A 16425-nucleotide genomic window follows, 5' to 3' on the forward strand; every position below is an offset into this window, starting at 1 on the left:
TTTCACAAGGTAAGGCCTGAGCTGGAAGTGGAAGAGCTTCTGAATGTAACCATGCCCTTCTGAATCCAAGTCATACCTGGAAAGGCACAGGCGATATCACTGGCAAAATTGTATGTAACATAAAGGCATGTTCGAGCCTACTCACCAGGGGTTATCACTCCAGGAGAAAACAATTCCACAAAAGTCCTGATTTCAATCCATTTACTTGCTTCTGCATCAGTGCCACAGTATTAAACTGAAATTTTACTTTGCACATATTGTCATATTCCTATAGTGATTTATAACTTTCAAAGCACTAGGCATGTGGTCCTCAAAACTGCTTGGTTTTATAGGACCCAAACCCAAAACATGTGCAGCTGGTTTCAATGCTAACCATGTCATGGTTGTTGTACACAATTATCTGCACAGCAGTTAAGAGTCCATACCAAGGCAGAATCTCATGACACAAACCAAGAATGATCTTTTAACTTATGTCAACAGATACAATAGATCACAGTACACATAATTTGTCCGTTTTTTAACTACTATCCATAAACATTTGATGTTAACACCAATAACACTACTAGAATGGAATATTACATAGAAAAGTGTATGAACACCAGCTACAATGAGCTCTAAAGGGCTACATTTTAGATATAAAATGGATCACAGGTTTGAAATCACTACTTATCCACGATAATTATAAATCAAGAGATGACATGTTCAAATCTAGGAATGATTTCCACCATACCTTAAAAAGAATAGCAGAATGTAGTAAGTAATATCATACAGAGCAAACCTATAGCACAAAATTGGGGAGGCTTGTTTAAGATGAAAAGGAATAATCTAGAACTTTAATACCCCATAAGTTTCCATGTTAAGCCATCTTGACAGGAAATCTTAAAAGTAACTTACCCATAAATAAAGTCGTTAATGCACACCACAATCGCGCACGTGCTGTTCTCTATGGAAGTGTCAGTGGAAGAGCAGCATTTCCACACAGGGTCAGACGAATAGAGCTACACAATATAACATACACAGATCTACTGCTAATACTCCCAGCACACACAGCAATCTTACTCACAAAGTAACACCTTTACATAGTCTTTCCTGATGAACATTTGAAAACCAATACTAGAAGTTCACCTACTGAATTAGGTCAGTGTCCATAAAAAAACAGTATCCGAAATGAAAGAGCTGACAACTCACATTATCAGTATATTTCAGCATCAGATCACTGTACTTCCTAGAATAACATAAATCACACAATTTTTAACAGTTTGGGGTGGGGGGGGAAGCATCAACATTTAAGTTTCTTCAATCGGTCCTTGTGCCTCTGCCATTTCCATGGCCCTTGAAGTTTTCCACAGCCTTCAGTAAAACACTTATGTTTGCTTTGCAAATGGTGAGTCCACTGTACGCTAAGTAATCAGGAACAAAAGACAAGACAGCAGAGAAATGAAATATGCATCTCCAAGGTCAGAATACTGTAGGTTCCCAGGAGCTGGCAAAACTTCCAGAACCATCACCAGCTTTCATGCGTCGTAGGATAAGGCCTCCTTACGCAAAGATCGATTGAGAATGTTCGCTCCCCACACCCAGAGCCATTCAGGCATGTACTGTGCAAAAAGAAACTAAAAACAAAAGGGAAAAAAGTGACAAGGTTAGATCGCGCAGTCATCAACAAAGAAGCCCAGGCATCAAGTGACTTAATCTAACAAGTATCGCCAATCACGTTAAATACAACCTGGTGCTACTGTCCTGAGCACGTATGTTTGCTTCAGGTGGGCTTGTCTCCCTGGGGAACACAAGTACAGCCCCCAAGCACCCCTTCTCTGCAAGGGCTGCACGTGCCCACATGAAACCAAGAGGCTTTACCCTTTCTAGCGGGATATGAATGGACTATTCATCTGGTTAAGAATTACAAAGTCATCCCAGGAATAAAGGCAGCTAAAACAGACCCATGTGGCTAGTGCTGCAGGAGAAAATCGGTGTTTGAGGGTAGGATGACAAGGCATAAATATGGCCCCTCATGCTTATTTAATTCACAACACATAAGAATAACTGGAAAACTATATATAGTATGTTTGGTGCCTCAAACTTCACATGGTAAATTTCTCATAGACTGAAGACTGAGAAGATTGAAATTGGTACAGAATTTGGATCTTTGCCACCTGAGAAAACTACATTCATAAGAAATGATGATCACAAAAAATAAGAAACCAGGGCAAAAGCTACCAGAAAAATCTGCTATGAACAACATAGCCACCAATGAATCAAATCTTGTGTAAAACAGAACAATTTGATAATGTTCAAAATAATTTGAGTAGTAAAATAAAAATGAAAATAGGAGACAAAATAAAGTTTTAACAGTTTTGTATAGAAAATTACTTGAAGAATTCAATTAGCCTCATAGAATTTCTTGGCAGAAAAATGTACATTCTTAAGAAAAGTTCCTCGATATGAACAAAACTTAATTATAATTGAAACATTAACATTTATAAATGCAGTGAAAATATCATCTGCCCCTATAGCTCATCCTCATTATATTCTCATTTCTAAGGGAACATCACAGTCAGTGGTTTCTAAAAATACTTTTGAGGTTTCTTCACTTTTCTCTAGTAATCAAGTACCTAGAAATAGTCACTTAAATAAAATGGTTTCTTACTGAAAAGACAACTCTGGGCCTCCCTGGTGGCAAAAGGGGTTAAGCACTGCACTATGAAGCAATCCACAGCCTCTGCAGCACGAGTTCGATCCCCAGCCGGACAGGGAGAAACCCACATGGTGAGGCAGACCCCTCCTGTGTTGCCTGCTGCTCCCCTCAGCAGTGTATTTCAGTCAATCTGCCTATTCTGTTCCCCACTCTGTCTTTGGTGGATCCTCTCACCCCCTGCATCTCTGGCCTGTGCCCCAGCTCTTGTATACATAAATAAATAAATCTTTTTTTTTTTTTTAAATAGAGGCATGTTTATTTATTTATTTATTTGTTTGTTTGTTTTGTTTATACATGCACTGGGTACAGTCAGAAGCGCGGGAGGGTGAAAGAATTCACCAGAGCCAGAGTAGGGAGCAGAGCAGGCAGAAGGACTGAAGTACACTGCTGAGGGGAGCAGCGGGCGGCAGGAGAAGTCTGCGCGCCATGTGGGACCCTCCTCCGGTGGCCGGGGAGCAGCCGGGGATCGAACCGGCGCCGCAGAGGCCGCGGGCAGCTTCGCAACCCAGCGCTCAACCGCTGCGCCACCGGGGAGGCCCATAAATAAATCTTTTTTTTTAAAAAGAAAGGGCCTCCCGGTGGCGCAGCGGTTGAGCGCTGGGTTGCAAAGCTGCCCGCAGCCTCTGCAGCGCCAGTTCGATTCCCGGCTGCTCCCTGGCCACTGGAGGAAGGTCCCACATGGTGCGCAGACCTCTCCTGCTGCCCGCTGCTCCCCTCAGCAGTGTACTTCATTCTGCCTGCTCTGCTCCCCGCTCTGGCTCTGGTGAATTCTCTCACCCTCCCGCACTTCTGACTGTACCCAGTGCTTGTATAAATAAATAAATAAATCTTTAAAAAAAAAAAAAGACTTCTTCTGATAAAAGGAAAAATAAACAGTAAATCTACTTATCTGTTTATTTGGCAATGGTAAATTGGATCATTTTAATGCAAAAAGTTGAAAAACCATTGATTTGATAATTATAAAACTCCACATATTAAAGAAAAAAACAATTCTAAACTAGTGCACATCTACTTCCCATGCAGTACATGGGGTAAAGAAATATAAATACAAATCTATTATGATGAAGAAATACAAATCTATTATGAAGAATCACTACAAGTTCGCTATCCAATACTTAGAATCAAAATTTGAATTGTTTAACAAAGTTACTCTTTAAAATACTGAAGACTCAAATCATTGTCATGCATGAATAAACATTAAAAAAAAATTCCAACTTCTTGAACAAATGAGTCCAAGAATATGCTGAGGCACCTGCCATAAGGGTTACATGAAATACACACCTGTTTTGAAGTTTTATGATTCTGAATTACACCATGGACTTAAAGGAACCCCCTCAAAGCAGTACTACAAACGTTGTTACTCTGAAATTCCTACGTAAATACTTAGAATTTTTATACTATACAATCTACTTGGGCGTCACAAACACTGAACTTTTCAATGTTCTTAACACAATAATTCCACAAAAGTATTTACGACTTAACCTGAATCATCAAGAGAGTCAGGCTAAAGAATCAGCATTTACAATTCTCATCTTTCACCATTAGGCTTCAATCAAATTCCCAGGGACGATTCAGAAGAGGGTGGGGTGTGCGGACCTATTCATGTAGGTTTTGTGTCCACCGTTACCTGAATCGAGTGGGACCAGTACCCAGTGGTCCTCTTTGAAATGCCAAGGGTGGAAACTGCATGATGAGCGTACACTTTTGGGGACGGCACCAACCAGGGGAGCCTGTGCAGAAAGCTGCTCGGAGCGGACATGCTGGTAGCCACATAGAATGGGATCAGGCTCTGTACAAAGATCCCTTTAGAAGCATATTCATACTGCAGTGCTCTGCTGAAGTGGTCTAAGTAAGCCTGTTAAAAGAGAGCAGGGGGAAAAGGTTTTCATTTTGGGGAATCAGGAAGAAAATCAGGAGAAAAAAAAATTTGGTATTATCCATTCAGGAAAACACAGAGCATCAGCAAGTTGGAGCTGCTGACCAAGAGCTCAACAAAATGGACTAACACACAGTAATAAATGTCCTGTTGCATTATGACTTCATTCCCCAGGAAGGGATACATTACCTTAGAAGCAGAAAATGCAGCCAGCTGGGGGGTCGGTTTGCAGCAGGAGCCGGAAGAGATGGTGACCACCGCGCCTTTCTTCCTCTCCACCATGCCAGGTAACACTATGTGGACCATTAGACTAGCTGCCGCAATGTTCACATTTATGATGTCCCAGAGTTTGTCCTCAGAGACCTGGGTAAAATACTGGGGGTAGGGGTAAAACACCCCCACGTTGTTTACCAAGATGCCAATGTCTTTGTCTTTCAAGGCTTCTCGAATTGGTTGGTAGATCTCACGGCCAGTGCTGAAGTCTGCAACGATGATATCAGTTTCCACTTTGTAGGTGTCGGCTATGTCCTGCGCTACCAGCTGCAGCTTCTCCAGGTTCCGGCTGATAAGGACGATATTGAGGCCCCGGCTGGCTAACTCTTCTGCGTAGGCTTTCCCAATCCCATCAGTAGCACCTACAGTACAAGGCAGGGAGAGGGGGCAGAACTGTGTCATGGAGCAACCTTGCCAGTGGACATTCAACACCCATGCAAGGTTGAGTCAGAGCAAGAGTTGCACTAGAAATAAGCTGAGATTGAACAATGATAGGTGGAAGGTACTGTTGAATCACTATTGCCCCCAGGCCCCATGCTCCCTCAGACACCCTGAGGAGGAGTTGCTTCACCATGCAGACCGCTGACCATGAGAAACAGGGGAAGTTGTCGTCTATCTGGCTAAAGGGAAGGCCCAGAGGTACTCTGCTAGGAAATGATAATAAATTAATATGACATTTAAAATAAGGGAAACATTTCTGAAAGTGGTGACAATTTCTAAAGACAATTTCAAAACAGAGCAAAAAGGAAAAGCAAGGAAAATCAAGGTGGGTTGGAGGAGGCCTGGACTAGGAGAGGGCAGCATTAGAAGAACACAAATCACAGGAAAATTCTTCGTAAGAAGAGGACAGTAATTGTGAACGTCATCATATAATAGTTAACATTTTTAAAATCAGCATGTTATCATGAAATGTACATTAAATTCTATAACGCCTTTAATAATACAACTGACAGAGGGAAGATCATTTGGATTTTAAACTAGGTAAGTACTGAAGTCTCATTTCTTACCACTCACGACGGCCCATCTTCCATATTGCTTAATCAGGTCCGCCCGGCTGACCAGACGAGGGATAAAATGCAGCCTGATCAGGCTGTAAAAGTCACAGACAACGGTGATGCTTTTCCTGGCTGTATACCAAGCTCCAACCAGGGCCAGCGCTTCCATGTAGCAATTGCAAGACCTGGCAATCTCCCTGTACAAGAGGTAGAAGCTGTCAACGGCAGCCATGGCAGCCTGCAGGAAAAGGGAGAGAGACAGGTGTTCTTCGCTTAGTGACAGGAACAAGTCTGACTGAGGAAAGAAAACTAAGGATATCAAAGCCTGACAAGTTTGTGTTCAGATATCAGTCCCAGCCTGAGTGTATGCAGGTCACAGGCCCAGTCAAATGGTCTCATGCTACAACATCTGCAGCTTATCAAGTTCTTTCCTTCCACTGAGACTAGTCAACATAATTACCAATGGATACCAAACTCCTGATAAAACCCAAACACTAGGCTGCATGTTGCAGCCACAGAGATAGACACAATCTGCTCTGTGCCCTGAAAAGACTCCTGTAATGACAGGCACAGGCTTTTGAGTTCATGCAATAGTTAAGAAGGACGTTTCTTTATTCATAATCATCAGTGCAAAGAGCCTACCACCCCTCAGAGACCAAGTAGAAGAAACAGATAATATTAAGACATGGCCTTGACCTCACAGAGCTAACAAACCACTTGAGACAAAATCAAGCTTTAATAAACTTTAACATAAACTAAACTTTAGCATAAATTCTATTATGCATGAATAACATACATAAGTGTACATTAAAAAAGAGATACATCCCCAAACTTAAAGAAACGATTTTCTCAGATGACAATGGAGTGAACAGTCTTCTCTCTTACTAAGTGAATCTGCTCACCATTAGCACTGCCTGACCCTGACAATGATACATATCCACACAGCCAGCATTCCAGCCTAGCAGGCCGCGTGTACTGTGACTGATACAAAGGATTCCAAGATGAACTAAATAACTGTGCCCAGGAGAAGAGACGGACATTTAAAGCAATATTTTTAAATACAACATGAACTGATATACGTGCCTGCAATCAGAGATAAACCCCAGAGGTGGACAAAAGCCAGACTCGACCAAGGTTTATGAACGTCATACTAGACTAGACCTGGGGAGCCGCTGACTGCTGCCTGACCCACCTGTGTGCTCCCTGCAAGGTACAAAAATCAGTAAGACCAGGACAGGCTAGAGTGCACGCACAGCACACACAGGGCATTTATTACATAAAAGAAAATTGATTTTAAGCCAAATAATGAATTTCTCAAGGGGACCCTCTTAAAAAACTCCCATTAAAATCTTGAAACTATGAAAACGCCCACCAAAGCCACAAAAACTGTCAGATGCTTAAGGAAGAATGAGAGAATTCCCTCCCACTCCAGGGAAATGTAATTTGAGCTCAACCAGGTTTTGCAGTGTGAAACACCAAGTCGCAGGAGAGAACAAATGAACCACAGAGATGGCACCTGGAAGGGTGACACCACACCTGAATGTACTGATAGTATGTGTCAAATACACAAGTGTGATCTACAGGAAGACCTTGTCCAAATCAAAAAGCAACAAAGACTATGATGGCAGCAAACTGAAGACATGGATGGGCAGCAGGACCCCCAGAAGGTCCACAATAAGGACCTCTTCTCTCTAACCAGCATTTTGCAATTGCTGCCACATTGCTAACTAAGCTATCAGTGAGCATTAAGTAAGTTAAAGGAATGTTTTTCTCCAACAGCAATAGAGAAAATGACTGAAGTTGAGCTGCCTTATGTTGTCTATTCAGGGTTCCGTTCACAGAAGCTCAGCTCCTACAATAAGAAAGCTGAAGCCAAAACTGATCATGAAAAGAAAACATTGCAAATGTTACTAAGTACCCAAACCAGATCCTAAAGAAAAACAAGTAAATAAAGAAAACATTGCAAATGTTACTAAGTACACAAACCAGATCCTAAAGAAAAACAAGTAAATACTCCTTTGGGGATGTTTTCCTCCGTGGGCCACGCTGGCTGCCATCTACAATATGGAGCTTCCAGATCACCCGGGTCTGGGCTGAGGAGGCCTTTCTTTTCCTGGTGGATCCACATGTGACAGCACTCCTTGTTACTGGCACATTTTTTAAATGCATTCAGCCAGGATTGCCTGTCTCAATGTTTGCTGCTTGTGTTTGGTTTGGGGGTTCTAGGTGAACACGAACACCTCTCAGAGTTTCCAGACACTGGAGTGAGGGAGGGTGCGTGATGACTAAGTTCCAGGATGCTCATGGATGGCCAGCTTTTCTCTTACCTCTGTCTGCCCAAAACGGGCCTCCAGGGATACACTGCCTTCTCTTCTCTTCAGGTCAATCTGTGAACAAAACCAACAAGAAACAAAGTCCTTTCTTTTATCCTCAGAGCTTCACTGGGACAATGTCACATAAAAGAAGAACGAAGTTCATAAAAATTAAGAAAACGCTAAAATTCTTATGTCATGAATCCTTGTCCAGGCAGCGAAGCACAGCATCCATCTGGTAAAAAGGCCAAGCTGTGGTATGACCCTGATTCGTGACCTTTGTTTCTTAAGGAACATAAAAGGGACAAAACCCATTCAAATAGTTCTGAGAAAGATGGTGCTCTGCATGGACACCAGGCGCCGGGATGTAGGGTGGGAGGTGACAAGCAGGGCATCCTCTCCCTTCTCCCTGTGTCAGCCCACTGTTATCTGGTCTATCTCTCTGCAAACCACTACCTTCACCCACCTGCCGGTCCTTTTGAGTATCACCTGACTGCAGCCACCTGGCTTCTATTCCTGGGCCCACCTGCACTCAGGTGTGAGCACCCGTGTCACTGCGGTGCAGGGAGGAACAGCCTGAGTCTGTTTCCCTCTCCTTGCACCCTAGCCACATGCCGGGACAGTTCAGTTTCTGAAGCACCCTGGAGGCTGTTGCTTGAGGACCTAGGCCCACGCTTGCGGCTCTCAGTTCCTCTAGCACCGTCTGCCCCTGGGCATGGGCAGCAGCCCAGCACAGGCTGAGCCCCCCACACTGGTCTCCTTCCTCCGGTCCAGCTCTGTAGCCACAATCCATCTTGTTCCCTCACCAGAAAAGTTCCAGTGAGCTTTAACAAGAAGAAAAACCTCAACCTCATGAGAAAAACCCACCAGAGAACCCAGCTCAGGTCCAGAAAAGAAGTCCCAACTGGGTGTTAAGTTGAGCACAGCAGTGTCCAGAGCATCAGGGGTCCCCAAACCAGTTTGGCCAAGTTTCTCAATGTTCCCCATCAGAGGACCCTTGTCAAGGGAAAACCTCCATCAGTGGACAGTTCTGCCCTTGACACACCCCTTAACGGTGCATCATTATCATCGCTGCAGTTCATTAAATCAGAGAATCAGGTCGTCAGCCTTGAGTCCCATAAATGCAACCCCATCATTCTTCCGGGCAGCTCCAGACGAAGAGGTCTGACTCACACTCCCCAAACTCACAGGAAACTGATCAATTCAAACACCAATTCCTGTATGAATAATAAATAAGAGAGCCCAGATGCCCGAACTTTCCAGGACAGTCTACATAGAAAACCAAGCTACTTCAACACCCATGAAGAAAACATCAGTGTCAGACACCAAGGACTGATCACCAAGAGCCAGGAGTCTCTGTGGCTCGTGTACACAAGCTGCTCAGAGAGCTAAACAAGCATTCAGCCCCTTCCCCCCATCCCCCACCACAGTGAGTCAGACCCTTCAGGGCAGGGAGGAGCAAGAGCCCAGCCTGCCAGGACACTGGAACAAGTTTACTACAGGGACTGGAGAGGTAGGAAAGGCATGACATTTAATACACAGAAATCCTACTTAAATGAGGTGGGGAGGCCATGACACACACCTATGCTTGGTCAGCAAACTTCAGCTCCCAGCCTGGCCTGCATCTCCAACAGGATGTGACATTACTTCTCTGCCCCAAAGTAAGAAGGAAGCAGCATCTTCATCCAGCAGCCCCTCCAAAGGCAATAAAAGTGCTGGCCTTGGATGAGAGACTGCAGGCCAGTCTCACACGAGACAGCACATATCCAAGGCCTGTTTGTTGTGGTTTCCCAAGAAACCCATTTTGTGGGTGGAGTGACAGCTTTTTGTTTGGGGTCAACAGGGGGCTTGGAAGGGCCATCAGAAGTACCCTTGTGGCAGATGAGTGTTAGGACATCCTCAGGGTTACAGCCATGATGCCTTAGCAGGTGCTGGTCTGGCCTGTGGGGAGGGCAGTCGGGGGCAGGCTGGAGCAGCAGAAGTGCAAGTAGATGGTCAGTCTCAAACCCTAGTGTACCCTGGTACAGCCAGATGACTAACCACAGCTGGAATGAGAGCACATGGTTCATGACCCCTTGCTGCTCCTCAGACAAAACCAGACATTTTACAAATTTGTCCAAACCTGGACAAATTAATAGGAAAGCACAAATTCCTTCTATCCTCTTCTTTCTCTTCCCCACCCCTAAGTATATGATATAAAACAGTCTTTCTAATGAAAGGAAAGATCAGGATTTCCCTCAAGCCATTAAGTTCTAAGAAATCTCATAGAAACACAGCTTTAAGCAATTTATTACCCATTTAAGCCTAGAAACCTGCCAAGATAGGAACAGATTTCAAGCTGTCTTTCACTTCCAATCTCTGAACAACCAACCTGAAAAAATGTTACAATGCTTTGTCTTCTTGAGTCTGTAGAAAACAGAAGTCAGTGAATGAGAGAAACAAGTGGAGGGAAACAATGAGACCTGGCCCCAAAATAGGAAGAAGAGAGTAATTTCCTCCTGTCTGTTAGGTAATAAGGTGAGGGTATGCGGGTCTGCTAGACTTAAGCAGCTTGTTCAGTCACCTGCAGTTCTGCATTTCTATACAAAGGTCAGAACTGTCCAGTCACAGTCCTATGAGCCAAACCTTACAAGGTACCTTTTATATCAATCAAGAGGAGAAATATTAATCACTCTGGGAAGGGTATGCATCAAGAGGTATGATCGGGAACGCGGTGGGGGGGCAAGGACTGTTGTATGACAAGGAACAGAAGCTAATCAGTGGAGTGCCTTGTTGATAGGATTAGGACCATGGCTGTGGGTCTGGGGTCTAGTTTCGATTACAACACTTGGTCATCAGGCTGATAACAGGGTTAGCAGACTTGTGTCCCCCAAGCCCTAGATAACATTCCTGAGTTTCACCAATCCTTTTCTCCTTGTCCTCCTAACGCATGTAGCTGATGCTCTATGATTATTCTATCAATAAAAACGGCCAGGATCTGGGCCTCCCTGGTGGTGCAAGGGGTTAAGCACCGCATTATGAAGCAATCCGTGGCCTCTGCAGCATGAGTTCGATCCCCAGCCAGCCAGGGAGCAACCCACATGGCGCAGCAGACCTCTCCTGACTCGCCCGCTGCTCCCCTCAGCAGTGTACTTTGGTCAATCTGCCTGTTCTGTTCCCCACTTTGTCTCTGATGAATCCTCTCACCCCCCACATCTCTGGCCTGTACCCCAGCTCTTGTATGCATAAATAAGTAAAATCTTTAAATAAGAAAATAAAAATAAAAACCGGGATCTTGCTCTCAGCAGCATCCTGCCTTGGGCAGCCTGCTCCACAACTCCCATGTCTTTGTCAGTGTGGTGCTGCCCGACGCAACAAGGGTAGAGTGTTCAGACACTTACAGGTCTCTGAGGTCACCTATGGACCTCAGATGTGTCCACATGGTAAAGCAATTGTAACAAATCAACCCCCCGGATGAGGGATGCTGATAATGGGGAGGCTCTTTGTGGGGGAGCGGGAGCAGGTTGTATACAGGAAATGTGTGTACCTTCCCCTTCATTGTACTGTCTCAAACTACTCTAAAAAAGTAAGTCTTTTAAAAAAAAACCCCTTAAAAGTAACACTACCACTATAAAAGCCAGGAGGGGACACTATGGTCAGCCCTGTAAGAAGCAGTCTCCTCGTCCAAGCACAAGCTGCGGCTGTAACATCATCCTGACTGAAGTTTCGCTGACTGCACCTAGCTGTGAAAACGACAGTTGAGTCAAACAGGAAAACCTTTGTGAATCAAGGTTCTAGGAGAAAAGTCTTCACTGACATACAAACATGGCCAAGCTATCCAAGTGAGTGACAGTGGGAGCGGAGAGTCCAGGACCTCAGAGGGGTGGGCCGCACGCACCTTCAAAGAAAATAACACAAGCGGAATGGGGAAGATGTTGAAAGTACACGCGACACCAGGCGATGCGGGTGGTAGAGGAGTGACCTATAGGCCCACATCCTCATCCACAAACCCTGTGATCGTGTCACCTGAACCAGCCAGGGGACTGCAGACATGACTAAAATAAGGACCTTGAGATGGGAGATGATCCTGGATTCTCCAGGTGGGTCCAACAGATCACACAGATCCTTATTCAAGGGAGGAGCGAGGGCAGAGGCAGAGCAGACATGAGCAGGCAGCAGAGGCGGGGGAGAAGACCTAGGCTGCTGGACGTGAAGACCGAGGTTATCCAGGGCAGGGAATGCCAGTGCCTCCTGAATCTCCCCTGCTGCCTCCAGATGTGACACCACCCCGACACCCTGACTTCAGCCATGTCAATGAGAGGGGCTGCAGACTTCCAACTCCAGAACGTAGGAGAATACGAGCAGTTTGAAACTACTAAGTTGGTGGTAATTGGTTACAGCTGCCAGACAAACTCTAGCCCGCTGGCCAGAGGGATAGTCAGTCTAGCGTTTAGCATAGTGAAGAGGCAAGTTGCAAATCTTACAATCTCTCTCAAGCCAAGTACACTCAGGAACCAGAAAGTAGTCTCAGGGATTTCCATGATCTTGGATTGACCAGAGCAGACCTGAGGAGGGCCTGCCATCCTCGCCAACACAGAGCTGTCCATCTTTTCAGCAGCAGTCTCACTGGCTCTGAGGGCCAAATCCCCTGTTCTCAGAGGTCAGCTCCGCCAGTCCTCCTAAATCAATCCCAGCACTTACGTATGACAGGGCAGACCCTGGGGATACACAGATCCTCCTCTTACTCCTGGGTCATCACACCCACCTGCCTCTAAGCTGTTCTCTTACCCCTCCTGCTCTGCATTCTAAGGGTTTAACATTGTCTCTATCTGGGCTCCCCAAACAGCACAGGCCTCTTGAGGGCAGGAAATGTATTTTACACTAATTTTTCTGTAATTAAAAGGAAACTGAAAAATACACAAATAAGTCTATGAAATCTGTTTTGCTCTGTTCAAAGAATATGGAAACAAAAAACCCTGGCAGCCACCTATCTTCACAAAAATAAAACTAGTGTCAGAAGCTCCCTGTGCTTCATCCAGCCTAAGAGTAACCGCTCCCCTAAATTTCGATGGAATCACATTTTTTAAAAAATAGTTGTGCTGGAACCAGCATGGATTCCAAAATAGCAATATCTAGTTTTGCTTGATCTGGACCAAACTGCAACATATTCCTTTCACCCAGCAGTGTTTCCTAGAGCTGGGCAGCCGTGTTCACACCCTCCCTGCGGCTGGCAAGCCTGCGGACGCACACGCCGCGGCCATCTCCTCTCAGGGTCAGAACACACCAACACTGACATATTCATTCTACCAATGATGGGCGCAGGATTGTTTTTCTCTTACAATCATGAACAGTGTCCAACGAGTACTCATGCACGTCCCCAGGGCACACATGTAGGCGTTTCCGGGAGGGATGTGCCTGTGCATTGATTTGCCAGGCCACAGCACATCCACGCAGCCAGACCTTTCCCCAAGGGCGAGCTCGCTCTGCCTCCTCTGAGGTCGGCCATGTTCCCAGTTCACCCTCTGCACACAACTGGTTATCCTGTCTGTCTGTCCAATGGGACCTCAATATAACTTTGAATTTCAATTTCCTGACTAGTAATGATGTTGACTAACAACTTGTGATGTTTCCAGGGTGGGTTTTTTCTTCCGGGACAAGCCTGTTCCTAGCTTTTGCCCTTTCGTCTATTGTGCTGTCTTCTTTTACTTTCAGAATTGTAAGAATTCTTTCTATATTCTAGATACGAATCTATGTTTACTACAGTAACATATATGTTTACATATAGGAAACATGAAAGAAACCGAACTCTAACTAATTCTGTATGTTTTGTCTCTTTACATGCTTTCAAAGAACTGAACATCTTAATTTCAATGTTGCCAAATTTATCATCCTTTTCCCTTTGTGGTGTGCTTGTTCTATTTTGCTTTAGAAATCCAATCTTAACCCCAGGTCCAAAAGATACTTCCCTATTTTCTAAAAGTCTTTAATTTTGCTTTTCACATTTAAGTCCTCAAATTTCCTGCAGTTTCCAGATGGTGTGAAGCTTCACTCCCTCCATCTTCAACATTCCTCCTCAGCACCTGACGTGGTGCTGTGTACACACAACTTAATAAACAGAATGAAATATTGTTTGGCATTCAAAGCTCAAATTTCACTCTTGAGGAGGAAAAAAATTCAAAAGCTTTTCAAATTTTACATCAGCACTGTGACTAAGTTATTATTGCTGTCTATGGAATTTCCTTACCTACCTTGCAAATTCTTGGTATGCCACTAATCTGAATTAATGTTGGAGCAGTTTACAAAGAGCAGAAGATGGGAGCGCTCACCCAGGGTCCAGCACTCTGCAGCGTCAGTTCCTCACGTGTGCAGCAGGAATTAAAACTTTAACAGCAGCCCATCCTCAGGTATACAGTCAAGGCAACTGAAAACCTACACTCACTTCTGGAGGCTTCAGGGGAGCTTCCGGAAGCACCAGTATTCCCTGACTTAGACCGCTCTCTCCATCTTCGTGTGCAGCAGCCTAGCATCTTCTCACCCTGACTTCTGGTGCTAAAGACACTGTAACCCCGTGAAGCAGAAAACACCCGAATGTCCATCAGCATATGAATGGATAAATGAAATGTGGCCTAGCCATACAAAGAGACACTATTCAACCCAAAGAATGAAGCAGAGGGACATGCTACTACATGAACAAACCTTGAAAACATAAAAGAAACCAAACACAAAAGGCCACCTATGATATGATCCCATTTAATGAAATATCCAGAAGGCAAATCCATAGAGACAGTCCATTAGGGTTGCCAGTTCATTGGGGAAATGGGAAAAGGGGAGTGACTGCTAACAGGAGTGCGAGTTCTTTGGAAGATAATGGGAATGTTCTAGAAGTAGACAGATGGTTGTATATTATGGATGCTGTTATAAACAGTACACTTTTAAAAGGCTAAAATGGTGAGTTTGATGTTATATGAATCTTATCTAAAAAAATACCAAGTTGTTGAAACTCTATGCCCCTGGAATATAACTACAGTGATTAAACCACCATGGAGATGTCCTGGGTAGGAGAGCAGTCTCCATTTAAGAGCTGTTCATCTTGCGTGCAGGTGAAATTACTTCACCTCTGAGCTTTCCTTATATCATCCGTAAATATGGGGATAAAAGTGCCTGTGTAAAATTAAGATGAGAATTCAATGAGGTGATGCACATAAAGTGCTTAGAACCCGGCCTGGAACAGAAGAGCTCCAGCTATTAGCCACTGACACTCTGTGTCCAATGCTGGCAAGTGGCTAGGGTAGAGGTCAGGCTTAAAACTGAAGCCGGCCTTACACAAAACACTAAGTGCTTACTCCCATCGCCTCACTGCTCTTCTCATCAACTTATGAGGCACAGTTATAATCATTATAATCACCCCCAGTTTACAGTGGTAACGTGACAGACCCAAGACCCCACAGCTGTGAAGCGGCTGGAGGGAATACTCATCAAGGTCCAAGCAAGTGTGGACTGGGAGGCTCCACTGGGAGGCTCCGAGCGGGTCCCCAAGGTGGCGGCCTCGGCTGGAGGGCCGCAGGCTTGGTGTGGAACAGAGCCAGCAGCACCAGACCTCTGCTCCCCTCCCCTCCGGCGCCTGGCGGGCCCAGCAAAAGGCCACCGCCTCGGAACCAGCGGTGCCCCGGCCTCGGAACCAGCGGTGCCCCTTCCCCCGGAGCTCCACGCCGAACTACTTCTAATTCAGAACAAAGACAACGTCAGTAAACCCCACACCAATTAGATCTATCAGAGAGGGGTGTCTGGAGACAGCAGAAAAGGGGGTGACTGTCAGAGCCGCTGGGGAGCCCGGGGTTAGGACTAGGGGGCCGGGGGCCCGCGCTCTGGGTGGGTGGGGTCGCCGGAGTCTGGAAGAGGCCGGCGGCACAGGAGAGGGGAACCTCTGGGGATGCAAGGCTGGGGGCGGTGGGGCTGGGGTTGGGGCGCTGCGGGGCTTAGGGGGCGCAACCTGAGGAGGGGGACGGGGGCGGGGTCCAAGGAAGGGAGGGACGAGGGGCTACAGGGCCGCGGAGGGCGCCGGCCCGAGGGGGCGTGGCAGGGCGCAGGAGGGGCCGGTTAGAGGCCAAGGCGACCGCCGAGGGGCCAACTGGGGGCGCGGGGGCGCGGTACCTGCAGAGGCAGCGCAGTCTCCGGAGCGACTCCCGCCAGACCCGCGCGGCCGCCGCTGCTGCCGCCGCTGGGCCGCGCCCCCACGTGACCCGCGCATGCGCCAGGGCCTGCCCCCGGCGTCGGGACGCACGGGGCGGCCCAGTG

At 45.9% G+C, this 16425-nt stretch overlaps 1 protein-coding gene across 2 annotated transcripts; it reads right to left on the reverse strand.

Moving 5' to 3' along the window:
* Positions 1 to 1514: 1514 nt before the first annotated feature.
* On the reverse strand, positions 1515 to 16327 carry HSDL1 (hydroxysteroid dehydrogenase like 1; the record flags this gene model as incomplete). 2 transcript variants are annotated; one of them, XM_084257456.1, is made up of 5 exons in its annotated part: positions 1515 to 1613; positions 4323 to 4550; positions 4761 to 5206; positions 5852 to 6077; positions 16282 to 16327. In XM_084257456.1, 4 exons carry the CDS (start codon positions 6069 to 6071, stop codon positions 1515 to 1517), a joined length of 993 nt encoding a protein of 330 aa, XP_084113582.1. The 2 variants fall into 2 exon arrangements, with proteins under 2 accessions (XP_084113582.1, XP_084113581.1); XM_084257455.1 differs by lacking the exon at positions 16282 to 16327 and having other exon boundaries at positions 4761 to 4946; positions 5112 to 5206; positions 5852 to 6071.
* Positions 16328 to 16425: the final 98 nt, after the last annotated feature.

The sequence above is a fragment of the Talpa europaea genome (genome assembly GCF_964194135.1).
Source record: "Talpa europaea genome assembly, chromosome: 16".
NCBI lineage: Eukaryota > Metazoa > Chordata > Mammalia > Eulipotyphla > Talpidae > Talpa > Talpa europaea.